At 46.0% G+C, this 27,105-nt stretch overlaps 12 protein-coding genes across 12 annotated transcripts; 5 read left to right on the forward strand and 7 right to left on the reverse strand.

Moving 5' to 3' along the window:
- Positions 1-5,221: 5,221 nt before the first annotated feature.
- HO173_008663 (uncharacterized protein) lies at positions 5,222-5,519 on the reverse strand (the record flags this gene model as incomplete). Its single annotated transcript, XM_037310559.1, has 2 exons — positions 5,222-5,258; positions 5,320-5,519. 2 exons carry the CDS (start codon positions 5,517-5,519, stop codon positions 5,222-5,224), a joined length of 237 nt encoding a protein of 78 aa, XP_037162541.1.
- A 38-nt stretch (positions 5,520-5,557) lies between these two features.
- HO173_008664 (uncharacterized protein) lies at positions 5,558-5,944 on the reverse strand (the record flags this gene model as incomplete). The annotated part of the gene is made up of 2 exons (XM_037310560.1): positions 5,558-5,607; positions 5,698-5,944. 2 exons carry the CDS (start codon positions 5,942-5,944, stop codon positions 5,558-5,560), a joined length of 297 nt encoding a protein of 98 aa, XP_037162542.1.
- A 595-nt stretch (positions 5,945-6,539) lies between these two features.
- Positions 6,540-8,867, forward strand: HO173_008665 (uncharacterized protein; the record flags this gene model as incomplete). Its single annotated transcript, XM_037310561.1, has 3 exons — positions 6,540-6,611; positions 6,688-7,647; positions 8,646-8,867. The coding sequence occupies 3 exons, from the start codon at positions 6,540-6,542 to the stop codon at positions 8,865-8,867; spliced, it is 1,254 nt and encodes a 417-aa protein (XP_037162543.1).
- A 101-nt stretch (positions 8,868-8,968) lies between these two features.
- Positions 8,969-9,223, reverse strand: HO173_008666 (uncharacterized protein; the record flags this gene model as incomplete). The annotated part of the gene is made up of 1 exon (XM_037310562.1): positions 8,969-9,223. One exon carries the CDS (start codon positions 9,221-9,223, stop codon positions 8,969-8,971), a length of 255 nt encoding a protein of 84 aa, XP_037162544.1.
- Positions 9,224-10,332: 1,109 nt separating this feature from the next.
- HO173_008667 (uncharacterized protein) lies at positions 10,333-11,169 on the forward strand (the record flags this gene model as incomplete). Its single annotated transcript, XM_037310563.1, has 1 exon — positions 10,333-11,169. The coding sequence occupies one exon, from the start codon at positions 10,333-10,335 to the stop codon at positions 11,167-11,169; it is 837 nt and encodes a 278-aa protein (XP_037162545.1).
- A 551-nt stretch (positions 11,170-11,720) lies between these two features.
- HO173_008668 (uncharacterized protein) lies at positions 11,721-12,188 on the forward strand (the record flags this gene model as incomplete). Its single annotated transcript, XM_037310564.1, has 1 exon — positions 11,721-12,188. The coding sequence occupies one exon, from the start codon at positions 11,721-11,723 to the stop codon at positions 12,186-12,188; it is 468 nt and encodes a 155-aa protein (XP_037162546.1).
- Positions 12,189-12,313: 125 nt separating this feature from the next.
- HO173_008669 (uncharacterized protein) lies at positions 12,314-12,805 on the reverse strand (the record flags this gene model as incomplete). Its single annotated transcript, XM_037310565.1, has 1 exon — positions 12,314-12,805. The coding sequence occupies one exon, from the start codon at positions 12,803-12,805 to the stop codon at positions 12,314-12,316; it is 492 nt and encodes a 163-aa protein (XP_037162547.1).
- A 953-nt stretch (positions 12,806-13,758) lies between these two features.
- HO173_008670 (uncharacterized protein) lies at positions 13,759-14,919 on the reverse strand (the record flags this gene model as incomplete). The annotated part of the gene is made up of 3 exons (XM_037310566.1): positions 13,759-14,122; positions 14,176-14,541; positions 14,600-14,919. 3 exons carry the CDS (start codon positions 14,917-14,919, stop codon positions 13,759-13,761), a joined length of 1,050 nt encoding a protein of 349 aa, XP_037162548.1.
- Positions 14,920-16,967: 2,048 nt separating this feature from the next.
- Positions 16,968-20,023, forward strand: HO173_008671 (uncharacterized protein; the record flags this gene model as incomplete). The annotated part of the gene is made up of 4 exons (XM_037310567.1): positions 16,968-17,110; positions 17,170-17,384; positions 17,441-17,842; positions 17,961-20,023. 4 exons carry the CDS (start codon positions 16,968-16,970, stop codon positions 20,021-20,023), a joined length of 2,823 nt encoding a protein of 940 aa, XP_037162549.1.
- A 62-nt stretch (positions 20,024-20,085) lies between these two features.
- Positions 20,086-20,670, forward strand: HO173_008672 (uncharacterized protein; the record flags this gene model as incomplete). Its single annotated transcript, XM_037310568.1, has 1 exon — positions 20,086-20,670. One exon carries the CDS (start codon positions 20,086-20,088, stop codon positions 20,668-20,670), a length of 585 nt encoding a protein of 194 aa, XP_037162550.1.
- Positions 20,671-21,859: 1,189 nt separating this feature from the next.
- On the reverse strand, positions 21,860-23,066 carry HO173_008673 (uncharacterized protein; the record flags this gene model as incomplete). The annotated part of the gene is made up of 8 exons (XM_037310569.1): positions 21,860-22,116; positions 22,169-22,198; positions 22,273-22,325; positions 22,372-22,439; positions 22,486-22,720; positions 22,779-22,855; positions 22,914-23,002; positions 23,057-23,066. The coding sequence occupies 8 exons, from the start codon at positions 23,064-23,066 to the stop codon at positions 21,860-21,862; spliced, it is 819 nt and encodes a 272-aa protein (XP_037162551.1).
- Positions 23,067-26,065: 2,999 nt separating this feature from the next.
- HO173_008674 (uncharacterized protein) lies at positions 26,066-27,102 on the reverse strand (the record flags this gene model as incomplete). Its single annotated transcript, XM_037310570.1, has 2 exons — positions 26,066-26,770; positions 26,842-27,102. The coding sequence occupies 2 exons, from the start codon at positions 27,100-27,102 to the stop codon at positions 26,066-26,068; spliced, it is 966 nt and encodes a 321-aa protein (XP_037162552.1).
- Positions 27,103-27,105: the final 3 nt, after the last annotated feature.

Consider the following 27,105-nt stretch of genomic DNA (forward strand, 5'->3'; position numbering starts at 1 on the left):
ATGATATAATCTAATTCGTCGATGTCTCTCGAATCGAATCGAGCCGTAGGCGCTAAAACTCTAAATTAATATTAAATGATTCTGATGTAAGTTTTTTATAGGGTATCTATATAGTCGATATCGATTAAGGCTATTAACGGCGATAGTAAGATTTATAAATAATATATAATAGCTTTGAAAGATCTTTATATATATGATAATAAGGGAGTTTAATTAATAAGCTTAATATAAGGCTATTAATAAGCAATATAAGTCTAAGAAATCGATTTCTTAATGTAAAAAAAGAAGGCTATTCTAATATCGAATGATTTTAATTCGTTTAAAAATACGATATCTAAAGTATTATCGAGTTATTTATAGAAAGCTCTAGTAACTAAGCTCGTATACTTCGTCGAAATCTATATCGAGTTCGAAGTATTTACTATACTTTTATATATAAGCCTAATTCTTATTCGTAAGATCCTCTATCTTAGTAAGATTTAAACTCTCTATATTAAAAGTAGGGCGAGTTATAATTGAGTATTTATTCTTCTTTACGTTAGTCTCGATCTTTACTTTTACGTATTACTTCGCGAATCTTTTAACTTTCTTTTCGATAAATTTCTTAATAGATTATTAATATTTAAGCTATATTTTTATAATATATTTCTTTAACTAAGACGTAGTTTAATCTCTTACTATTAGACGAATTAAGTTATAGAAACGAAGTTTTAATTTCTTCCGTATATCGTTTATTAGACTCTTATTTCTAAAATCGTTAAGACTATTATTTCTAAATTATATTTAATATACTTTATAAGATTATCGTAGAATTTAAGAAATAATTAACTTTCTTAACTTGTTTTATCGTAAGTATGTTAATAGATTATTCTAAGAATAAATAAGGATACTTTATATACGTTGCTTAAATGATCTAAAGATCATCGACTATAGAGTATAAGCGATATCGTCGTCTGATAGATACGTATTGATTAACTTTCTCTTTAAGTCTTGCTATAACGTAGGCAATTTTAAAAGTATCGATAAGAAAATGATTATTATTGTGGGTAAGCTTGTCTCGGTTCTCATTTTCTAGTTATTAAATGGTATTGAATTAGTATCTGTGAAGATAGGTGGATCTAATAGCCTTGGCTGGTGGCTGTCTGATTTGCGGTTATCGATTTGCTCTAAGTGCCTTAAAATCTCGTGGAGTGGGTGGTGGTAGGGATAGAGGCGGAGGCGGAGCAGAGATGTTAGGCGAGTTTTGGGCCTGTGTTTTTCTTATTGTTCTGGTATCTCCTGCGAAGAAGAAGAGACTAGAATGTTAGGCGGATTTTAACCTTATGTCTTTTTAGATGATTTGATATCTTATAATATCGCTAGTAGAGGTCTTTAGTAGATAGAGAACGCTATACTTATAATATACGAAGTAACGACGAGTTAGAGGTGAGTATCTTCTATGTAAATCGTCGTATATAAGATAAGGTGTCTAAGATATATAGGTGATCGGCGATACGGAGGGCGTATTTTGATATTGATGTAGGTGAATTTAAGTAAGAATTTAAGGAACTTATAATGTGTTAAATATAGGTGAAAATAGAGCGGAGAAGATAGGCGTAAAAATGGCGATTTTGATTGGGCTTTCCTGTTCGAATAGTGTCTTTACGGAGTGAAATAAAGAGATCTCTAGAATATCGGTACTGTAAAGGTATATGCGAGTTGAGAAGGTGGTAAATCTCTATATTAAGAGTCGAGTTCGACTGTAACGCTCGAGGGTTTTATTATACTCGTTTCTTAGCTAGTTAAGTCGCCGTAAAGCCTATAAGTACTCTAAATAGTATTCTTTCGAATGGTAGGAAGTCCGCGATAGTCTATTACTCGGCTATAGATTCTTTACGAAGAACGAAGTGAAGAAGAATTTCTTATATTCGATATAGGGGACTCGTTTTTTAATAGATTAGACTATCGTTAATGATATAGATTATCTAATATAGATTCTTCGAATAATATAGATATCTGATAATTTAAATGTGTGATAGGGTTTCTATATAATAGAAATACCCAGCGTTTTCTTTATTAGGCTCGGTCGCTTACTTTAAGTAGAAGTAAAAAGACTCGTTAGTTCTCTTCGTCGGAGAGTATATAAAGAAGTCTTATTATAATGTTAGGATTAGTATAGATACGATATTAGTATAGATGAGATAGAACGAGAATAATAAGGCTATCGAACTATATATATGAGAAGGAGATATAATATAATAGAGAATATCTTCGTTAAGATATTAGGCTATAGAATTAAGTAATATATTAAGAGTACGCTCGTAATAAATAGCTTTAATTTATCTATATATAATTCGATTTTATTCTCTTAATAATACTAATCTCTTTTAGACTATTTAAATAACTTTTCTATCTTTTTTATCGCTCTTAACTTTATAATATCGCGATTCTATAGCTAAGAATTAGTAATATTAATAATTAACTCGATATTACTCTAATAGATTAGAGATCTTTCTAAGATAAATTTCGATCGAATAGCTATATCTTATTATTAATATTCTAAATTAAGATTAATTTTCACGTATATAAGTAATATAAGTAGCGGGATTTAACTAGTAAGATGAAGAGAGTCTCTATATATATAAATATATTACTATACTTTAAAAGAGATAAATTAGTTTCTAAAGTTTTATCGCCTCTAGTAGCTATATAATATTCTAATTTATTCTTAAAATTATTATATAATTAAGTAGCTTTATTATTCTTAATAGCTTTTTCTACTTTATTCTATATAATTCTTTTAGTCGATTAATCTCTTCTTACTAGCCTCGTATATCTTATATCTATCTATAACGATATCTTAATAGTCTTATAATAGCTCGATCTAATTAAGATCTAGTAAGTTTAATAGATATAAAGCCTTTTTAATTTCATATCTTTATCGATCTATTTTATATACTTAGACTACTTTAAAGTATAATTTAATATTATTCTTTATAAGATATATTACTTAATTAGAGTATTTCTATATTATAGTTTTATAGAGTAAATATAAAAGTAATAAAAGATTTTTCTTAGTAGAAAAATTAATCTATATCTTTTAATTATATACTTCGTATAAGTAACTCGAATTTCTATACTTATTTAGACTTCTTTTAAACTTTAAAGTCTATACGTTCGAAGTATTCTTATACTTATCGATCTATATTAAATTATCGAATATTAGTATTAATTTTCTTTAGTTCTCGATACTTTTAAGTATCTAGTTATTAGCCGTTAACATTTAATATAGACTTTCCTTTATATATATATTTTCGCAGTTAATATATATTATAACTCGTCTCGTTCTAGAATAATCTCTTTATTTTATATTACTATAGATATATTAAACTTCGTATTAAATATAATTATAGTATTTCATCTAAGAGAACTATAATTATTTTATATAAAGAGGCGTATATTCTAGAGCTAACCTTCGCCTATAGTAATTGTTTTTTTATAAGAATGTTTATTAAAGAAGGATAGATCTCGTTAGAAAGATAAAAATAGCGCTCTTTTCTAGCTCTATAAGGGCTTAATAAAAGTTATTAATTTTTTTTTTTTTTATTTTTTTTTTTTTTTTTTTTTTTTAATTTTTTTTAAAATTTTTTTTAAAATAATTAATTAATTTTTAAAAAAAAATTTTTAATTTTAAAAAATATTTTTTTAATAATAATAAAAAAAAAAAAAAAAATAAAAAATTAACATCTATTTTTGCTCTATATCCTCGTATTTCTCTTAATAAAAAACTCTTATAGTAACGATATAAGCCCGTAGGCCTATATATATATCGCGTATATCTCGTTAACGTTCTTAATTTCTATTAGATATAACTACTATAAATATAACTTTAAAAATAATTATTTATTTATATATAAATAATAATCTACGACGAGAGATAATGTTAAAAAAATAAAAAATATAGGTTTTATAATTGGTGGAATGATTAGTTATAAGACTAGTCTATTTGATTGATACGTGATTAAAAGGTGGGCCCCAAAAATTTTTTTTTTTTCAGAAGTGAGTTCTTTGTAGAGCGAGGACACCAATGAATCCTTCCACTTAGCCGAATATCGGTTAATCTATTGGTGTCCTCGCTCTATCAAAGAACTCACTTTTGAAAAAAAAAAAGATGGCAAGGGCCGTGAGGACGAGTCTTTAAGAGGTGCCGGCTCTGTTGCCTTCCCAATTCACTTACCCTATACAAGGCCATGTCTTCACAGACTTCAAGAAAGCCGATACACGGTAAAAGGGATCATAAATGTATGATCTTGGTTGACGCACACACACGGAACAATGAAAAGAGCATGTTCTATGGAACTTCGATCCGGGATGCAACGGCGCACTCCGGCTTGCTGTAAGCAGCTCTCGCGAGTCACGTCTGACAGCGGGATTCTCCCATCATTAGGAGAGCGTACAGGTATTGCTTCCGATAATCATTTCGATTATTCTCTTACTTTCTTGCCTCGCGTGTCCGGACGTTGGTCTACATTTTCATCAGGAGTTATTCATAGGAATCACATCTAGCAACATACCTCTGTGATGACTGGCCTCGTCTCAAGGGTTCTTGGCGCTTTAGCCAAGACGTTCTCGTACTATTAAGTACTTGGTTGCATGCTGCATATCCGTTAAATACTCGGCTATCTCAGCCAATCACAACGCTCATTAAGCGAAAGTTGATGTGAGTGCCACCAAGCGCAAAATGTTGACTTTTTAGGGGAAACTCGGTGGACAGGGTCAACCTCTTCTGGCATCGCACCTGAAATGGAGGGTTTTAACAACCAGTTCCCTTGCAGGTCGACGAATGTTTTTAGGAAAAGTGCGTGGGCAGGGTCACTTTTTTCTGGCTGGACCGTAGGATTTCATTCAGGACTTCCGCCCCTATGCATGACTTTTGCCACATTCACTTGTCTTCTACTGAATGCTACTACTGCAAACTTATGCCCATGAGAAGGGCGTTAGTGCCCCATAAATAAGCGTATATCTCATTGGTATCCTCTTTAACTATGGGAGTCGGGTATTCACTGGTGTGACGCAACACTCATGATCGGGACGGGGACACATGGTACGAGTGCAATCAGTGTAGCATGGTGTTCAACAGACTGCTAGGACTGGCATTCGATCTCGCATGCTTGTACCCCACAAATCAACACTCTTGTTTAACTGCCATCCATCTAGTCTTCCGAGAGCCTCGACGATTTCTCTAGTTCTTGGTAGAAGTTGTCTTATGATCATCGTACCTGTATCCCGTCATGTTAGCTTGAGTCCGTAGATCTGTTCTAACTCCGGGCGAGGTAATACCCTGGAGGTCCCGATGAGGACGATGACGAGGCCTCGTACGCTGGTGGCATCTCCTCCTTCTTGCGACCCCATGGCGCTCGACTGAGTTCCTCTTCCCGCCACAACCTGTAATCCTCGACGTTGTACCTTCCCATACAACGATGTGTCACCGTGCGATTATCCGGCAATCTTGTCTGCAAGGCGTAGAACCCGCTGAGCATCTTGCGTTTGACGATAAAGGGCCCATCACCGCCGCCTTTTACGTAAACTTGGGGTACCAGAGGGAAACAGAGTTTGCTCTTCTTGTGGCTGTTGTGGAAATTTGTTAGTATGATGTTGACGAGCTTGTTTGGGGAGCTGGTGGGTGGTTGTTGGAAGGAGGAGGAACAAGCCACTTACTACTTTCCAACGGTACCAGGGGGAAGTCAAGAGATCGTAGTCGTCGCGGTGAGGGATGAAATGCCAGTGGTGATCGGAACATCTGTACACTGGTGGCGCTTCCCGTGATTCTGTATGTGGTGCCATACTCGAGCGTTGGGTCTGGGAAGATGAGATATGCAATGGATGCAGAGTCCGAAGAAGAGACTGCTTTATTGAGTGGGAGATTTAGGCTGCCAACCGAGATACGTTGAAGGTTCCTCAACATGAAACAGGTTTCCGCTAGCTGAATGATGAGGCTGCTAAATGCTTATTTATCGAAGAAACGGAGTCTAACAGGCGATAACACGAGTCAAGTGTTGAGGTAGAAGTAAGGTGTTGAATTAGAAGCAAAGTGTTGAATTAGAAGCAAAGTGTTAAAGTAGAAGCAAAGTGTTACAAAGCAAAGTGTTAAAGTAGCAACTTCGCGCTGCCTGCCCATGGTCGCATGGCCAGGATTGGTCGCCCTGCTGATTCAAGGCTGAAACTAGCCTAGCCGGGGAATAGAGGGACAATCTGACACAGGCGGCAAGCTGTGAAACTCATGTATCTTCTAGGCTAGCTGAGTCTGAGTCAAATACGAAGTGTGAAGATCAGTCCTCCCCTCTCAACACAAAATCTCCTACTCGAACCTAAGGGAGCAACATCTTGACAGATTTCAACCTCAACACCTCGCTGAGAGTTATCACATACTCTACACCTTTATTCATGATACTTGGAGAAGAGTAGCAACACTTCTGAGTCTCAACACATCTTTAGCATATCCCTTCACCATCTAGTGTCTGGCATAGTCGGCATTGACGTCTCGACGTCGCAAAGAGAGGATGGCGGATTGTGGATACGGAGACCGGAGACACAGCTCGGAAACTGTGCCTCATGGCGAGAGCAGAGACGCAGTAAGCCAATTCGTACACACCAAAGCTCTCACGAGAGGTTCGAAATAATCCTGGTTCAGTCGCTGACGTTTTCAAGCCTGCAGTTCCCGCCAAGCACCAGCGAGATGTGAAAACCGAGCGCGTCGGGCTACTGAGCTTATCTCGCGAACTGCGCGACAAGATTTATGACCACCTTCTCCGCATCGAGAGATGGGACATCTTGAGGTACAAGAGAGACCTTTGTAAGCTTGATCTGTCGATTCTACGCGTCAACCAGCAACTCCATCAGGAAGCTTCCGAGATCTTTTATGAGGGAAACACTTGGGTGTGTATCACAATCGAACCAAGCCTCCTCGAAGCCCTATGCAATGAGTGGGTAGCAGGTCGGAAAGGCTTCCGTGGAGATAAACCAGTCTCGTTAGCCACTTACATCCGTACTGCCCCTGTAGCAGCTGCGACCGTGACCCTACAACGGCTCCCACAGTCCGGTCCTGGGATCAGTCTGATCCCTCTTCTGGTGTCCTCGTTCGCAGTACCGCGGCTCTGCAGAATTCTCACAGTTTACGCCAATGTTCGCGGGCTCGATATTCGCGTGCATCTAAATGCACTGACCGCTGGAAAGGTGAAGAGAGCTTGGCACGAGAACTTGCTGGACTCCTTCAAGGACGCCAGAGGGTTCGGCCGCGCAACGATTTCCGATGCTCAGGGGAATTCACCGCACGTCGAGCTCGCAACACTAATGATGTCGCCGTTCAAGCATTTTCAGGAAATTATTGATCGAGCCTCCGAACATCACGACCGTGCCCGTCAAAAGGAAGAGTTGGGCCGGCTTTCCGAAGCGCGCTATGGCTACCAAGGCGGCTATGATTTTACCTTGTGGTTTGACCGCTCAACTCATCAGCTGGGCTTCTCAACACGTATCCAATATGACGGGGAATTAGGCAGATCGTATATTCAATTGCGGACTAAATTGGCCTTCTCGTGCGCCTTCCTATGTATCAAGCTTGGCGATCTGGACTTGGCATATCCCATTATCGAAAGGATGCACGATCACAATGTAGCTTAAATGGAGGCATGGTTTCTTTGTGGTCTGGCAGATCTATCGATCGGTGCTGACAACGCGGCTGCGTACTGGTTCCTGCAAACGTTGTGGAAAGAGCCGGGCCACATCGGCGCGGACGAGGCAGTTGACGATATGGAAGCAAAAGTGCGATCCTGCACTGGGCTGAGCGACTGCATAATCTTTCACAACATCGAACAGGTGTTGCAACCTTTTCGGCACCAGACACCAGGTAGTTCTGTGATGAGCCAGGATGAATACAGGCTCCTTTTCCAACGATGGTATATTGGCAGAAGGGAAGTAGACTCTATGAGTTATGGTAGAATTGTTGAAGACTCCATAGAATTGCGGATGGTAGAAACTTTCGAGATTGGAGTGGAAACCTGATATCCTGTTCATCACAGTGGCGTGTACCAATGGGTCGAAAATGGAATAGACTACCTAGGGATAGACCACAAAAGTCCTATTGCTTTATCTCCTGACCCTCACCTTGCGTGTACTTTCATGACCTGGCACCTCTTCATCTCTTGATGTCCTGGCTTGCGGCTCGAAAAAGTCGAAACAGTGCAAGCTCTGGAACAACAGACAGCAGAACTTGATTGAACTCTGGCTGGTTCAGCGTGGGAAGCGTCATTGTTCCAGCCTGCCTTCCATATTCACTTCCTCTCAGCCTTGAAGAAACCAGACAAGCATTCGCCTCAGGACTTTCACCACTCCGACTGCGGCTAATATTTGGTCTCCTCCAAAAAGACTGTCCATTCTCATACTCTTTCCAATTGCAGGTCCAAGAAAAACCTCACGCAAACATAACTCTGATACATGAGTCTTGCTGTTTACATTCATTGGTGTTTGCAATTTCACTGAGAATCCAGTGACAAGGGGAAACCAAGAACGTTAAAATTGTCCGACGGAATCCACCTGGCACTGGCTCCGCATCAAGCGTCCTTCCTTGCAATCTCCTTGATCAAAGTCATGACTAAGTCAACCTGATTTAGATCAGGACTATGCCCAGCATCCCACTTTCCACCCTTACACCCTTCACCGATATTCTTGATGTTCATCTCCTGCACAAACGGCGGGACCGCATGGTCTCTCTCACAAAGCAGATAAGGACACGGCACCGCGTCGTTGAAGCAATGATTGGCGATGATTTGCTCAAAGGATGCCAGCGCATGCGGCACCAATTAGGACGCGTAGAATTGAGCGTCGAGTGGTGACATATCGTTGAAGAAGACGTCCTGGGGATTTGCGGGGTTGCAGATTCGACCGTGTTTCAGGGAATTAAGATTGAGCCAGTGGAGTTTCCGAGTAAGGTATGCTAGGCAAATTCTCCATCACAAACGACGCATGCTTCCCCCTGGTCGCCCGCAGCATAGAAAGTGTCTTTTGGAATCGCTAGCGAAGTCATGGACAGTATCGCAACTACACTGCCATCATTTCCCTGCTTCTCCCTCACGGATCGTACGAAAGGCCCAGCGGCAGCACTTCCGGATATGCCGCCGTACGAATGCACGACTAAGACTACATCTCTGCCCTGTTCACCAATCACATCCTCCCAGCGAGAAGTGATCATTGCGACATCGTTAATGAGACCTCTTTGGCATTTCCAGAGGTGGGTAAGGCGAGAGGGACAGTGGGACAGGATTGCGATGAGGGTGCTGTTGCAAGGGGGGCAATGTAGATTGGGGTGTGCCAGGCGCCGGCGACGATCACGATTGTGGGTTTCGCTTTGGGAGCGTTACGGTTGCCATGTTTCATCGATTATATATAGGTCTTGAGATCAAGTGCTCAACATTCGAGAGACGTTGAAGGATAGGCGTTGTTTAGGTAGCCATTTGAAGGGATCAGAAAGAGCACTCAGCTGCAGGTCAAGTGCCTTAGTGCGGGGTCGGCCTTTGCTCAAGGGCGCCTAGCGACATCTTCATATCTAGAAATAGCGATAGAACGAGTTAGTCTTCTTTTAATAGTATGCTGCAGAGCTCATAGCGTTCTTTCAAGAGGGATTAAGAGATGACTGTAATCGCTTGACATCTTATTCGGCGTATGCGAGAATAAAGCGCAACGAGAACACAGTAGAGGAGGATGAGGCAAATCTAGACTCTCTGCTCATATCGTGAGCCGAACTCGGCCTGTCTGGTGAGACGAAGCAGTTGCAATAAGGCATCAGACCACGCTGTTCACACAGGTTTGAAAGTGCCGCATGGTGCCCAAAAGCCATCTTAACCAGTCATCTAAGCCATGGTGATAGACAACAGCAATAGCGCTGCCAGTACTGCTGCTGAACAGGATGTCATTCGATCCAACACAAGATTCTTCGAAACGTTTTTGAGACTGAAGCTCGGTGGAGAAAAACCTTGGCATCACGTGATCTCGAGCTAATAGTCCGTCTTTTGTGTCACAACTCCTCTTCCTCCTCCAAGTTTCATCAACGGCAGCCTCGGAAGTCTGCGCTCACGCCACAGCCTTTCCCTATTCTCACTTTAGGAATAGTAGCACTGGAGACTTCCCAACCAAGTTCTCGCAACCGGCACATCAATAGGCCCAAGGGATCCCAGTTGAGGTGGGACATTGAGCGTTGGAGCGGATACTCGAAACCACTTGCCCGCCAAAAAAACCCATGTACGTATGGCACCCGGAGATGAGACTCGCTGTTTTCAAAGACTGACCTCGCCATAGAGCAAGATGTCTGCATTCGAGAAGCTGCCCAGAGAGGTCCGCGATCTGATCTACGAACACTGTCTCCTCTACCACGGAGAGATAATCCCATTCCCTACCAGCCACGACTACGAGAAAGAAGAGATCAAAGGAGGGTCCAAAGCCAGCGATTGCACGGCCTCTTCATCACAACAACCTCCTGTGCGGAAGGATGGTCGCGACGCTTTCCTGGGGTATCCTCATGTCAAGCGAGAAGCTTTCCAAACCGAGGACAAGCCTTGCGTCGCTCTGCTCGGTGTCAACTCTGCTATCCGTGACGAAGCGGCACGCATCCTTTTTGGCGAGAATGTTTGGCGACTCTCTCCAAGACCTTACGCGCAGGATGACAAGTATCGCTTGTGGGAGACGTATGCCAGATACTTTCGTCAGGTTGTCACCAGTTTCGACGCTCGCGATATTGATGAAACGCAACTTCTAGATATCAGCATGCAGAGTATGGAACGCGTTGATGAAGATGAAGACTCAGATCACTTTGACCAGGCAGGAACAGCCAATATCCACCAAGATCAGCTGAGCTTACTGAAGGATCCTTTAATAGCGAAGAGAAACATTCTGCGCCAAATGGATCTTAAATCTCTGTCGTTCGACTTCACAAATCTGTTCTGTCCAAGCTGGTGCTGTCGCCGTGAGGCTCTCCAGGTTTGTGTAGAATCTCTGGGACCGAGCGGGCCGTGGTATAGGTCAGAGCGAGAGCAAGGCCGCGACTTGGAGACCAAGCTAAGGACCGATGTCAAGGTTCTCGGCCTGAAGAACGAGAAAGAGAAGAAGCTCTTCTGGAAAACTTGGGGCTTGAAGGTGGATTGAAATGGGACATGATGTAGCATTAGGGGAAACTATTGGTTAGACTCCAGACCTGACAAGGGACATCGAGGTTTCATGCGGTTAATGTTAGCAAAGCTAAGCTAGTCTCCAACACATAGCACCATTAGTTGCTTCCAGCTTGCAACAGAGAAGAGAGAGATATCTGTCCAAGTAATGCCGCATAGATTTGCTGATAGGGTTGATACGAGCAACTCTTGACATGTCTTCGGAGTAAATCGAACTGTTCCGGCTTGGCACCACGTGACTTGGCGCTAGTGCTCGACCTCATGAACCTCACTTTCTGAACCCAAAACATCTACCTTGCCCCTCCATATCTCATCCACAATTCACAACTCATTCGATAAGTCTCAAGAGGTCCACCTGTCTGATCACATCAAATCATCACAACATAGCTACATTGCACCTGCAGCGGATCCTTGACGAGGTACAGTGTTGAGGCAGTCCCACCTCACTTGCTCAAATCTCACTGTACTAAATTGAGTTCAGCATTCCAATCCAATCACCTCAATCTCTCAACTCACCACAAGAGCAAGATGTCTGCATTCGAGAAGCTTCCAACAGAGGTTCGCGATATGATCTACGGGTACTGCCTAATCTACGACGGGGACATCATTCCTTATCCGAATATCGACGAGAGAGAACAGATTCAAGAAAGCTGGCGCAAACCAGCAAAACCGTGCATCGGACGCCTAGGTGTCGAGTGCAACCTGAAGCAAGATCTTCGTTCATGTGCGGGGATAAGGTACGCCACAGACTGGCCAAGCGTTGCCCTTCTGGGTGTCAGTAAAGGTATCCAGGAGGAAGCGGCAAGTGTCCTGTTTGGCAAGAATGTGTGGCGTTTGTCCTATGTTGAGCACTGGGAGATGGGAGAGGAGAATGATTTTTGGTTAAGCTACGCCCGCCATTTCCGTCACATCTCCAGTCACATGACATTGAATGACGCTGGCAATATGCTCTACTACATCAAGATCTCCAGAGCTGCCGGAAAGTCAAGGCAATAGAGCCATACAAAGATGAAAGAAGAAGTCCACGACAGGAGCCTTGTCTACCTAAGCAACTTAAATGGAAGTACCGGCTTTTATCTCAGATGAAAAACCTAAAGTCGTTGGTATTCAATGTCGAAAATCTATTCTGCCCTCATGGCTGCTGTCGCAAAGAAGCGCTCCGCAGTTTCTGCGAGAAAATGGCTGAATACGGACCTTGTTACAGACTGGGAGTCGATGAGAACGTGGGAAGTAGTGGGGAGGCCACGACCGACAATGTTGTCGACGTCGAGACAAAGCGCAAGGTTGTCGTCAAGGTGGTTGGCCTTGAAGACGACTCGGAGAAGGAGCTTTTTAGGAAGTATAGGAAGTACTTGGGGCTGGAAAGGGACTAAGGTCGAGATCAATGAGGAGCTCGTTGGATCTCTGCCTGGCAGTCTGTGCGAACAGATACGAACGTAGATGCTTGGTGCTGTTACAGATATGGAAATCTTGCGTTGTCGCTGGAGATCAGACGGTGGCGCTTGAGCACGATGGATCATAAACAGGTCAAGATATGAGCGTGGACCATGCAATACAGAGTCTGCCGCAATGAGAAATTGGTGGCAGATACAGTGAGCACCAAGAACTGCCATTGAAGCGAGGAGACAGCGGAGATCACAGACACGACGCACAGGAGAGTCACCATTTGCATTGGCACGAGCTATTCTAACTTACGGCTGAGATAAACACCAAATCAATAAAAAGGCTTTGAAGAGCAGTGTGATTATGCGTTCCCGTTCTTTTCTACCTCGCCGCAGCCGCGTCCCCCACCCACAATCTATTAATGCCCACCTATAAGCAGAACCATTTGAATCCTCCAAGGGCTGCGGCAGGTAATAAGGAATTTCCAAAGGCGAATATGAACTTCGCTTTGTAGACTGCTGATGACACGAATGTGGCTTTTCAAGCAGCGGCGCTTCAGACACTGAGTTGCATATCGCGTCTCAATGGGCAGGAATATGATGAGTCCATGTGAAAAGCGATGAAGGGCAAGAAGGCGGACCTGACGAAAATCTGCGCGGAGAGCAGGAGGAGCGTGTTGGGACAATCAATCTTGGCTGTCCTAAGTGCAGTCAAGCGAGAGCGCTGCTTGTAGAGCATACGGATGCCTTGCTGGAAAATGTGATGGACTTGTAGGGGCGGTTTCTGGGGAACGGCTCGGGCGCATTTTTCGGGATACTGGAACTGTGCTTCTGAAGTACTGCGACCGCTTCACGATGAGTAATAGGAAAAGTACGCTTTGTAGTGACCTCTAGCCTTGCGAACGTCTGAGAGTTGTGTTTCACAGTACAACAAATGTCGACAACGCCAGCACTCTACCGCGTTGGACCGTCCGACCAGAGATCGCTGCACCGTGGTCCTTGTCAAAGCCATGCCCACCTCCTCAACATGTACAAGCCACGTCCATTTCGCGTCAAGCATGCCCTGATACTCCAGTTATTTCAAGGTCCTCCGGAGTTAGAGGTGGCGCGTAGTATAAGCCTCTTCACCATAGTCGATACACTTCTGCCTTCTTGGACCTTTAGGAGGAGTGCTCCATTATTGGTCAAATTGTTTCCATGCGGAGGTTTGGGTCGTACGGCTGCGAGTCGTCCGAGGGGGAAGACCAAAGCTGTGGGTCAAGATTTTCGAGATCTGGATGGTAGGGTTCGGTGAAAGTTCCCTTGCGGTCGGTTGGGTGGCAAGGTTGCAAGTCATCCGAGAAAGAAAACACAAGCTGCGGGTCGAGGTCTTCGATGTTTGGATGGTAAGGTTCGAAGCTGTTCGATGGTGGAGACGTTGATTGAGGCTCATTTTGCTCGTAGCCATTAAGCAGGGACATGTTCGTAGTGAGGCCATCGTATCCAATATCACTAAGTTCATAATCTCCAGACTGGAGATCTTGCATCTGATGGTCTTGCGACTCCTCGCTGATTCCTAGGTCAGATCGAGTAACAATCAGCTGAGTGGGGGGCCCTCTTACCTGACTTGCGTACTCGCACTCGCACTCGCCCGTTCTGGACGAGACGGCGCACCGTTCCATGCCTCATCCCATCGTGCGCCGGTGGGATTGCCATTTGTCTCCACGCAGACTGCAAAGTGGGACTGGACATGTTCCTTCCTTCCGTAATACCCACCGCAAATAGGACACTGGTATTTGCGATTTGCGCTTGGCTCGTAGTTTCTTCGGGTTGGGGTCTCGCCTGGAGCTAGCCTCGAGGGGATCACGACGCCATTAACAGCAGCAAGGCGTTCGCGGTATTGACGTTGTCTTACGTCTCGCTGCTCTTTTGTGGTTGGAGCACGAGCGGTGCGCTTCGAAGAAGAGGGACTGTCGGTGGTGTTGTCACTGAATCACGTCAGAAAGCACCAGTGAACCCAGAGATTGACATTGAAGGGCATCTCACCTCTCGTCTACATCGTTATGCTTGCGCTTTACCAGGTCAGGACGAGGCATGAAATTCAAATTATCGTCCCAGCGTGCTCCGGTGGGGTTTCCGTTCGTCTTCACACATGCCACAAAGTGTGATCGAATAAATTCCGGCCTTGTGCTGGTATGACCGCAAATCGGACATGTCTTGTCCCTAGCTCTATCCAATTTCCCGTCAGACCGAGGACGGGTTCTCAGCGCTTTCAATGGCTGTTGTCCTTCAGGGAGCTTCGAAGGTATGACTACGCCATTGACTCTTGCGAGTTGCTGCCCGAGCTTATCAGTCACGACCGGCATCTTTTTTTGGGCTGCAAGCCAGGGAAGGTGATGTCTGTTGATAAATTAGGGGGTGGATTGGAAACGAGAATCCGAGATGAAGAAGTACCCTGATCACAGCAAAGAGGGGGAGTAATATTTGAAAGTGGTGTTGAAGGAAGTCAATGACAAGAGCAGCCAGAAATTGTGAATTAAGGACTTCGGAGTGTTATTATGTAAAGTAGGTTATTTTGTAGTGAAACGGCCCTATAAGGCATAGCGCCAATAGATCAACCGGGAAAACGTGTATCCACCTGCCCTTTCGGTTTTCCTGATAGAGTCCAGGTAAAAGTTCGCTGCTCTTCTACTTCGCTATTGAAAGGCATGAGGAGTCTGTCGTACGGCAGCAAGATCTTAGCTTTCCTCCTAAGCTGTCACAGAGTTCGGTGTTTGCCACCAGCGGAGAGACTCTGGATTGGATCAATTCTCAGTAAGTGAGAAAAGGGTGAAACATGGTCCAACGCGTCTGTTCCTAGCGCAACGCTACGCAGAGTATCCGCCAACTCCAATTCATTTTGTGTTTTAAAGCACGTAAGGGTGTTCGTCGAAAGGAAGGAGGAGAACAAACGAAAGAACAAGCAAGCGAATGGGCAACCCAGATCATGTCCTACCTCCCTGGGTCAGGTGTGCGAGAAGACGCAATCTCGTTCCATCAGTCTTTCAGACGTCCATTTGGCCTTGCTACAGCAAAAACCAGAATGCCAGACCAACACCCTCCTACACTCCGGCGTCACTGCCCGCTGAGCCCATCTTGAGAATGATGCTTAGGTTCAAGCATTGATGTTCCCGTTAGAGCCTATGGAAAGTCCAAATATGAGAGGCAATCTTTGGACGCTGTCCACAAACTACTTACAGTCATTTGGCAGTGCCCGTTCCAGAGCATGTTGGGCCTCGTGAGAAACGAATACCGCTTCCAGTCTTGACTCCGAACGAATAGTATACCGCCACCACAGACTGTGGGGCGCATGGACGCTCGAATATGAGGGAGGAGGGTCAGGAAGAATGTCTATGGTAGATGATGCAGGTCAGAATTGCTCGAGATCCAAAAAGAGTCTCGAAGCACACCTACTGGAGATTCGTTTCTTCTGCTCGGCGAACCGCCAGATGACGAGTAGAACAGGAGCACAAGTTGCCAACAGAGACACGAGAGCGATGATGGCAGCTATTGCCCAGGACATTTTCAAGTTTAGTCGCGCCTCTCTGACTTCTCCAGCGAGGACATATTTAGGACTGGCTATATACTCCCCGACCCAGATTTGGGACATAGAGCCATGAGGCTTAAAATTTAGGACGGAGGATCTCTCGACCCAGATTTGGGATAGAGAGCTATAAGACTTAAGATTTGGGACGAAGAATCTCCCAACCCAGATTTGGGATATAGAGCTATGAGACTTAAAATTTGGGACGGAGAATCTCTCGACCCAAATTTGGGACTGAGAGCCCCGCGAGGCAGATTCGGGACAGAGAGAATATTGGGGCTGACTTTCCCTGTCTTTCGGAGAACAACGTAAGATGCATACAGATTTGGGTCATCTCCAATGAAAAAGGATCTTCCGGAGATCGTCATTCTGGCAGGCTTGGCGATCCGGGCCGGATGATTTCGGATTGTGTCCACAACCATTCAAAGCAGAGGGTCGATGCAAGAGCAAACACGTGACCCCAAGCAGCCGCCTATTAGATGTCTGCCCGCAGTCTGGACTTCCAAAGTATTACCTCGCCTCGCAGAAGGCTGCATCCAATTTCACCACTCAGGCGTTCGTCCACATCACCATGCGTCCACATATTTCCTTTTTCGCTCTACTCGTACCGGGGTACGATCACTCTCTGCTGACAACGCGGTGCGGCTGTGGTTTGGTAGCGCCGGCTGACAATGAAATCCTTCATTGGCCAGAACCGAAATCCGAGACCACCGGATGGGATAGATCAGACACTTAATGTTGCCGCCCACATTTGCATTCTCTTCTTTGACAATCTCAAACAGCTACTCAAAGTCCTCGTTGTGTTCATTCTGACTTAGCCTTACGTCGGACATGGCAACCAGTAACAAGGCTGATCCTGAATGGAAGAGTCACAAGGCTACAATTGAATCGCTGTATGTGAAAGATCATCTCAAACTTGAAGGCCGCGGAGGCCTCATGGACACCATGGCCAGATCCCATGGATTTGTGAAAAGGTAGAGAAGTCTGAGTCTTGGGAAAAAATCCGGTATCACTCATACTAATTTCCGTCAAGCAAATCGCAGTATGAGAGCCATTTCAAAATTTGGGGCATGCGTAAATATCGAAAAAAAGATGACTGGAGAAGCGTCGGACGGAAGATTTCAGAGAGAAAGCGGGCAGGGAAAGATAGCAGTGTTTACATCAATAATGAAGTCATTCCAAAAGCGAGAGTTCAGAGGCAAATTAGACGTCATGAGTTCACTACAACTTTCGGACAAATACTTCCAGGTATTTTCCTTCTCTTGGACAAATGAGAACCTTTTTAGCTAAAACCACTTTCTCAGCATCAAGTCCGCGAACTCCCGACGGCTTTGAGATCCGCACACCCGTAGCAGAAGACTCAACAGTCTTCTCCGAGCTGCAAGAGGCCGCACCCACCTTGCCACACGGGACGGGGACAAACAACTTTCCGTTCGCTCAGTTGCAAACCTTATCCTCCTCCTTGCAGCCTTGGGAGGGGACGGATGATTTCCCGGTCTCCCAATTGCAGAACGCAACATCTTCCCTACCACCTTGGACGGAGACGGACGATTTTCGGTTCTCCCCATTGCCTCCCGTCCCATATTTGACAGGACCCGATGACTTTCCATTCATCCCAATCGAAGACACGATGAAACTTGTCCAACGCTGGACGTATACACAGGATCTTCCCTTCTTCCAGCTTGAAGCTGGCCTTCACGCTCAAGGCACGTCTCACAAGCTGTTTATTAGAATCGTTTCTCCAAAAGTTTTATCGTAGCTTTAGACCCTACCACATAACGTCAGTCTAAGCCGCACTATGAGCCTTGACTAATTAGAATGCAGCCGATCTCCCACTGAACCCAACAAATGCGAAAAGACCCAGATTTGGGATTCCTTTGGTAACATCACGATCGCTAGAGGATCACCAAGATATCTTTCATCAAGGTTTTGATGCTCAACATGTAGTGCTAAGAGTCTCTGGATCGCTTACTGCAGTGCTCGAAGCTTTGCTGCCCAGTACAGCGCGTGTGAATCAACCGGAGGAGGGACTGATTTCAAGTCCAAACAATTACCGCTTAGACGCAGCTACTCCAAGACTGCTCACTCATCTGCTCTTTGCAACAGCCAACAACTTTGCCGGTCTAGATGGTGTTCCAATTGAGGAAATCATGGACTACCTAAAACGCCAAACGAACACGCGACTTTTACGACAGCTTCTAAGCACCTCGGGGCCAGAGTCTGAAGCCTTTGCAGAAAATCTGTTTCGGGCCGCTATCGAAGCGGAAGACGCACGCATTGTCGAGATTCTCCTAGAGAAAGGATTGAACCCTGATGAGTTGGTCTGCAATGTTGGCGGGGAAAAATACACTCCAATAGAACGGTCTTCCATGATAAGGAGTGTTGAAATTACGAGACTTCTCCTGCGTGCCAAAGCAGATGTTAACAAAACTGTTGGTACAAAACCTGAACGTGGAGCACTTCAATGCGCTATCGGAACACCCTACAAGTACTACGAGGGATCTCGTACACCCTTTGAGCTTGTGTCTTTGCTTCTTCATGCGGGTGCCAAAGTTGACGCGCTGATACTTCAAGCGCTGATATTCGAAGAGCGCGATCAGGACGTGTTTGATCTCCTCGTCCAATTCTTCACCAAGACCAATCCTCTCGACTTGGCGCGTTCCTGGCTACCCGCAAAACTGACGGAAAAATTCGACAACAAAATGGCCACAAGGACTGTAATGAGTATTTTCCAAGCATGTTTGGATTCAGCTCACGACATGTCTCCAACTCTTGGATCCACGCTAGATATGGCGGCAGAGCGTGGAAACCTTGGCCTAGTACAATTTCTTCTCCACTCTCATGTGTCTTTGACGCATGAAACGCTTACAAACGCGATAAGAAGTCAGAACAAGGATCTGATCCGGGTCCTGATTGACGCGGGAGCGGATGTTGACGGTGACTGTTCCATCTCTCAGGATATTCAGACGCCCCTCGGTGCAGCAATCAGTTGGGGAGATGTCGAGATCATTGATTTACTCGAGCACAAGGGTGTTTGGTCTCATGTCTGCGAAGGATCGAGATTCAAATTTGCGTTGATAGCTGCGTCAGAAGTAGGAAATCTCGCCATCGTCCAGAAACTGCTTAATCTCGGATTTAATGTTACAGGAATAGACCTCGGTGGTGCTCTACAGGCCGCAATTTGTGGAGGGCATGAAGAAATTGCTCTGATACTACTCAATGCCGGCGCCGATGTGAACCTCAAAGCTAACGATGAGTATTATGATAAAAACACAGTTCTTCTCGAAGCATTACAGCAGAAGAATGAAAAGCTCGTGCAGTTGATTCTAGACGCTGATGTGGACATTCACCGTCATGGTGAAAGCGCTCTTAGAACAGCCGTCGAGTGGGGTAATCACTCCATCATTGAAGAGTTGATTGCTACAGGCGCCGATCCCAACGCTTATAGCTATGGGCTTGAAGATGCGCCTCTCACGATTGCCGTCAAGAGAAAAGATACCGAATCACTACAGCTCTTGCTCGATGCTGGAGCAGATGTTAACAGCCGTGGTAAGAAATCTACTGCACTGAAGGCAGCTGTAACAAATGGTGACATTGAAATGGTTGAGTACCTTTTTTCTATCGGTGCAGATCCAGATGATTCAGAGGCACTGTCTGAAGCTCTATCGCAGGGCATGCCAATGCTTGAGACGCTTCTTACAAAATTTACCAGAGTATATCCTCATGGGAAACGCGGATATGGTTGCGACGTTCTTTCAGCAGCGATCGGGAAAGCAGATTTCCGACTCATTGAATGTCTTCTCGACGCGAAGATAGATGTCAATACTTATGTCTGCATAGGTGAACCCGAAAGGCCGGCATCCTGGGATCCCCTCGCAATGCATTAAGATGTACCTCACTAGGGGCGGCGATCGAGGAGGAGAACCCCACAAGTCTTGCAATACTTCGGATGTTGCTGAATCGAAATTGTAATCCCAACAGTATTGTCCAACTTTCTATAAAGTTCCCATACCAAAGAGAGACGGCTCTTTTGGCAGCAATCAGCACAAAAGACATTCAAAAGGTCCAGCTGCTAATTGACGCTGGAGCGGATGTGAATCGGCCTGCAACGAAAGGAGTCAAACGCACTCCGCTACAGAGGGCAGCCGAGATAGGTAGCTTTCAAATCGCACGAATCCTAATAGACAACGGCGGGCTCGTCAATGCTCAGCCCGCGGCGAGGGGAGGGGCAACTGCCATACAACTTGCGGCAATTGGAGGTTACATCGGCATTGCGGAACTACTTCTGGAGAACGGCGCCGACGTCAATGCACCAGCTGCCAGAGTGCATGGAAGGACTGCTCTTGAGGGGGCCGCCGAACATGGCCGTATCGACATGCTGAAGCTGCTTTTCAACGTTAGCGCCAAGTTCCACGGCCCTGAGTATGAACGAGCTCTGCAACTCGCGAAGGAAAATGGACACATGGCCACTCGGAGATATCTCGAATATCTTTCCACCGCGTCCGAAGAGTCGATCATGGACACGTGGCAGTGACTAGTGCGGCAATTGCAATCTTGCTCGCAGCGATATCGCAAGGGTCCCGTTGTGCAGAATTTTAACATTGGGGCTTGGACCGGGATTGCAGTGATTGAAGAGTCCCCTCCGCGTCGGCAAGGAAGGAGCACGATGAGCGGAGTATTTTCGAATTGGGAGCAATCATCATCCATAGCTTGCCGACCTTGATGCAATTCTATTTCACCGAGTTTTCATGTACGCACGGTCCTTTTGGGGCTGAACGAGGCGCAAAGGTCCTGCACAATCTTTTTGGAAAAACATCATGATAGACTACAAGACGTTCTAATGAAAGAAACCGTTGTACTGCGCAAGTGCTCTCCTAGACTAGATTTGTGTCCTTTCGTCAGACTTGGAAAGCGCCCTTACTTGCTAACAGTCGAATATTGTGGAATCCCGCTCTTAGATCATACCTTCTTCAAAAGACAAGGCCTTGGGACTTCGCCTCTGCCTCCTTACTTGAAGATTCAAGCATGCCGCGAATATATTGGACATAGCAGAAGTCACGCCGCACCCACGGGTACAACGCCTGGGACTGGCCTAACAGATCTTACAGACAGTCCGGTCCCAGCTTCTCTGCGACAGACGGTTCAATGCCTGTGTTTCAAGATTTAATCTTTCCTACCAGGGCCATACCTACACCAATCGAGACTCCTTCATAACCACGGTTAGCACACACAGAAGCTGACGCTACCGCTGCGCCCTTCAAGTCGTACCAACTCACCGTCGTGGGAGACTCGTCAATCTTCACTTGGACCATACATTGCTGGACCGCTGAGCTGACTATCGGTCGGAGAAGGGTGTATTACTATCAAGATGACACCGTTTTTACGGCTCCACCAGCGTACTGATAGGCTTACATCTGACCCCTGTCTTTTCCATCCTTGGTCTTGGAATGCGGTTGGAAATCAAGACAGGTCGCAGGACGCTTCTTGCACATCCTCCATCGTGGCTGAACCTAAAACAAGGTAGGAGAATAATCGGGTCGGAGATCGTGAACAGGAAGGACCTCGAACGAACTCAAAGTCCTTTTGCGGCAAGTTTGGTGGTAGATGAGTGTTAATAAGTAAGAGTTGAAGTGGTAGCATCCCTCAAAGAACCACAAATCCCCGTCAACAAAAACCCGCTTTCGATTTGGGGAAGCCCAGCGCCTCAGACTGCAGTTTGTTTTTTACACCACCTGCGCTCCGTCGACAAGACTGTTTTGAGAAGCGCCAACATTTCCAGCCTCTAATTTATCATAGTCCCCAGATGGCTTCCTAGCATCATTGCTGCGAAGGGACGAGAGCGATATCATGGCTCGTAGACTTGAGAATATACTTTTGGCGGGAGAATCAGTGAAGACGGGCCGGAGCAAAGGGAGGCAGGCGCCTACAATGCCTAGTGAGGATTCGACCATGGGCCAGTATACGGTTGGCGTGAGTAGATCTTTCCTATGGTAAGCGAAGCCCCGGTCTGCTAGGGCGCATGCAATACGTACATGTCAGATCTTCGTCTCCTACGGCGGTATCTAGAAGTGTATAGGGGTCAGTGTGCGACGAGAGTGCTACCTGAAAAGGACGGGCGGTGATGAGAAATGCGTACCATAAGTGATTCTGTGGAAGACCACCAGCTTTGCAACCCCGGCGCAAACAACACTAAGACTCGTGAGCATAAGTCCAAAGTATTTTGGATCAGACTCACAGTGCCCCTAGTTGCAACATGAGGACCACGAAGAACTTTCGCATCGGAGCCATCTGAAGTCTCCAGATCTGACCTTGATCAGCCACGATTCGGAGTGACAGGAAGCTTACATACCCAGGGTATTGGCATCGAAAGGATCACAATGTCGGTAAAGACATCAGACCAAGCCTGCGCCAAGTACATCATGGTCGTATCGATGCAAGTGCCAGGAGCAGCGTCCAAACCAGTCCAATTTCCGGAGATTGGCCAGCACTGTAGCAGATTGGCTGCAAAGAATGCGATGGTCCATGTAATGTTTAGACCAATCATGACCAGCGAGATGATGGAAAATGTCCTCGGTACGAAGATTCTGGTACGCAAGTCAGCCTGCCCGAATGTTCTCTTGTGAAACGATTGGGACATGCTACCTTCGATAGAAGAGAACCACGGCAATCTTTGTAAGTCCAAATGTGACCGTCTGCGTCAGTTGCGAGATGTAGATGATCTGTGCAATGTTTAGGTCGGCATTGATCAGAGACTAGCCTAGGAGCATCAGGACATACTTTAAAGAAGACTTCCATGCGGCCATCGAAAATCGGCATGCCGTCCGGCGTGACTCGGGTATGTCTGCCGAGGCTTCCAACTGCAGCGCCTGCACATCTAAAATCAACGAAGTCGCGGTATATGCCTAGCTGGAGATACTTACCGACGAACATGCAAACTCCTGTACCGATGGTGGAGATCTTTCGAAAGTACGTGTCTGTAAGTCCACCGGCCCGGACAGCAAGGTTATGCGGAAAACTTTACCAATGCAAGCACTATTAGATAGTCGTCCCATGATGGACAGACCTTCGTGATCCGTCGGGCGTAGAAGCGTAGGATAACGGCTACGATTGCCAAAACAGTCAACACGGTTGCCAAGGCATACATCTTCCCTGGGGACTCGTCCATGGCTCGGGATGGCGGGGTAGCTAGCCGCGTGACTGGCTGTGAAGATAGGAAACGAGTTGGAGTTTCGCAAATCTCATCTAAGAGAATATAGAGAAGGGTACAAGTCTTATATTTGGAGGCAAGAAGAAGAGGGCAAGGGATCGAAGATAGATCTATCTAGTCGTGCCACGCACTTACCTCGCTACCTCGGTTGGTGTAACCCAGCCATGTGCAGAATTTAGCCAAATATAAACATGGACAAGGCCCAAAAAAGCAGCTTCGCGGAAATTCAAAACCGCCCCCGTCCGTAATTAACTGATTATAAACTTAGGATACAGCTTTGTGATATTGATAACTTGAGGTTTCCTGCACAGTAACAACTACTTCTACTTTCGAAAAGGGGTGCGAAGAGCAAGAATGTTGAACGGTCCTTTTTCGCCGTACAATGAGAAATGTAAAGGTTGAATTTCGTATTTTTGGAGTCAAATCCCTCGATTTGCAGAATAGAATCCTTATTGGGACTTATCGGCAACGTGTTTATAACGTGTATTTGTCGTTGTGGTGGTGTAACGTAAACGTTGAACATTCGAAGTTTCGACGTCAGCATGTGCACCAAAAGGAGCACCGCAATCTGGCCGAAATGCAACGCGATCGCCGCAACCGCGCTCTGCGAAGAACCCAATCGCACAAGCTGGGCTTTGAGATGTTGCTCCGACTGGTCGGCTATAGCGATAAAGACTGCGCTGAGGACGGCGGTGCTGAGTCAGACCACTAACTCATGCATACTTGTAACGTTGCCAAGAAGATCGCATCGAGCCGCTCCACTTGAATCTTGTCTAATACGATGTCCGTCGGATCTGCTCGCCCTATGATTGACGAGGGGACCCGCGTGTTCCTGATTGACATAGCCCATAGACCAAATCCGCCGAATCGTAATTTGCTCTCTTGAGATGGGATCGGAGGACAATTTGACAATGCGCCTCGTTAGAATGGGCCCCTGGGCTTGCTAAGACGTTGACCTCGTATCGCTCCAAGTGGCTGCTGCACTGCTATTCCTGGCCCTTGCCAACCTCCATACCGAGAGAAATGTAACCAGTTGTTTGTCAATTCTCTTGGCGCACATGTTTCAGGAACCGATTTTTCTTCGGGATGCATCACTTCCATCTCAGCATCCGGATGGACAGCATAAGAGTAGTTAGCTTCAGCCGAGAGGCTGAAAGCTGAATGATGAATACGAATAGCTGATGCTTGAACACTTGTCGAGGCAGAGTTCCTTGGAAGCAATATGAGATAGATAAACAACGATATCGCACCTGAACTCCAGCGCCCTCTGAAAGCACCTCACCACAGCTTATTATTCTCGTGCCACCCCTTCACCTACCAGATAAAGAAAACATCGATTACCGGCTTTACGTTCGTTGGTCAACTATGCATTTCTCTAACCATCCTCTATCACTACTTCTGTTGACTCTTTCTGCAGTCGCGTTACCATTTCCCCCAAGTAAGCAACTCATTCTAGGCACACATCTTGTTATTCAGAGCTGGAATAACAACCCAGACCAAGGCGGAGGCGGTGGAGACACGGGACGGTGGTGGTGTGGCACACATGTTTGCAACTCCAGTAAGAGGACCGTCGAGACCCGTCCGATCACAGGCATTCCTGCCGAGGGAGGGTGGTGGTGTGAGACACATATCTGCGACTCCAGCATGGAAGCGGTCGAAAAGCGTCAGGTCGAAAATACAGCATCCGTCGCCTCGAAATCGTCTTAGAACATTCTTTTGAGCGGCTCAAGTTGAACTGGTGAGGCCAGTTTTTGCTTTAGCTCAGAATGAATCGCTGACAATGAGAACCAGCCTCAGAGTGGTGGCAGCCGTCGTCCGCGCCATCCTAGCGGTTGATCTAACCGAACTAAAATCGGCAATGTAAGACTTGGATGCTGGAGGAGGTATTGTCACCTAAGGGAATGGATTCATGGTGGGAAATTTTTGTCGGGGCAAGCTAGATCATCTCTGTTATAGCGAATTTAAGATTTCTGATTTCGGTAGGAGTGTGACACGTGTTTCTTTTGGGCACATGTCTAGATCTTGCGTGTATTCATTAGCTGCGATCTTAGGACCTTCCTTACCAATTTACCTCGGTGATCTTCGTCTGGTCCACGGGGTAGATTCTTTCCGTCCAGTCAAAGATCATCCACCCTAGACAGACAGCTTGCTATTTATCCGGATGTATATGTCAGAGATATCCACCCACAAGAATGGTCCTGTCTCCATACAAGTGGGTGCCTGAACTCGAAGGACCAAGGGGGCTCTTCGAAGGACAGAATGCTGCGTGAGGTCGTACTAATCCCCTGTCCCTGCCGGGTGTTGACCTCCTGGGAAGGTATTGGCGAGTGTCAGACAAGCTATCAGACAAAGATGAATTGTCAATCGCTAAGAATTCCAGATCTTACGCCGATTCGGGGTCTCTTTAACAAGGGAGGACGCTCTTCGCGAGTGCTGACATTGTCGTATTGTAACAATATATGCCGCTTTAAATGTCACATTGCCAACACCTCACCCAGCGAGCCCCGTTTTTGCCAAAGTATGAAAAAAGACCTCGGAAGCATTGCCCCGCAAAGTTGGCATGCAGTAAACCAGGACAAGGGATAATGATCCACGAGACTGATAGCAGAGCTTACTACCACAGACACTCAGCCAAGCAAGATACCTTTTTGGGAAAGCTGTCCTACGGAAGATATGATGGATGCCATGCCAGCTTCATCTGGGAGGATCCCAAACTGACGGTTTACCTGTCAACCATCTTCTCCATGGTCTCCCCCAACCCCTCAGGCTCCCGCCCGAGCAGCCGCCCCAGCTCGATGGAAGCCACCGCGCATTCTCCCTTCTTCACAGCATCGAATGACGTCGCCCACTGCTTAGGCACCTCGCCAGGTCCATGCGAACCTAGCATATCCTGCACTCGCGGCTCCGCCACGTACTCTTCCTCGGTAACCTGTTTCACCTTCATATCCTTCCCTTTGAGCTTTCCCAACAGCTTTACTGTCTCCGCAAGACTCCACACTCTCGGCCCGCTCAACAGCATAACCTGATTCTTATATTTAAAATTAGTCGGCGAATCCAGGTATTCCTTTACCAGCTTGGCGGTCGCCTCTCCCAAATCATCAATCTTTGCAAATGCGATCCCTGGCCCGGAACCATCATGAGGGATCCTCACCTCATCAGGCGGGTCATGGGGGTTAGGAAATCCAGTGTACATAGGGAAGCTCTCTGAATAAATCCCCTCACGAATTGCTGTGAAAGTAATTGGCGTTTTGTCCGACCTCTCTGTTGACCCTGACTCAAGCGACTTGAGATATGACTCCGTCTTCAAGTGCGCTTGCATGACATGGGCGACGGAATCCGGAGTGCAGTCGCCGCCGAATGCGAGAGACGTGTAACAAACATGAGATACACCGCTGCGGTGTGCGGCGTCAAGGGCTACTTTGTGGACCTCATTTAATTAGCTTGCCATCCTCCTTGTATGACGCAGCGATGAATAAGCTGCGAAAAGAATTCATATACTTTGAATCTATGGTCACTCTCGATACTCGGATACGAAATGAGAATCAGACACGCTACACCATCAAAAGCATGTTCTAACGAATCAGTATCATTATAATCCGCTGTCCTCGTAGCAACGCCTGCTTGCACCATGTGGGAAGGGGTTTTCTCGGGATAGCGGGATATCAAAAGAAGCTCCTTTGGAGGAAGCAGTTTGAACAGGTGGGTGTAGATACTCGAACCGATCTTGCCTGAGGCAGGAAAGACTGCGACTTTGGCCATGGT

Source organism: Letharia columbiana (genome assembly GCF_014066305.1).
Source record: "Letharia columbiana isolate WasteWater2 chromosome Unknown Sc0000033_s0, whole genome shotgun sequence".
In the NCBI taxonomy this organism is placed as follows: domain Eukaryota; kingdom Fungi; phylum Ascomycota; class Lecanoromycetes; order Lecanorales; family Parmeliaceae; genus Letharia; species Letharia columbiana.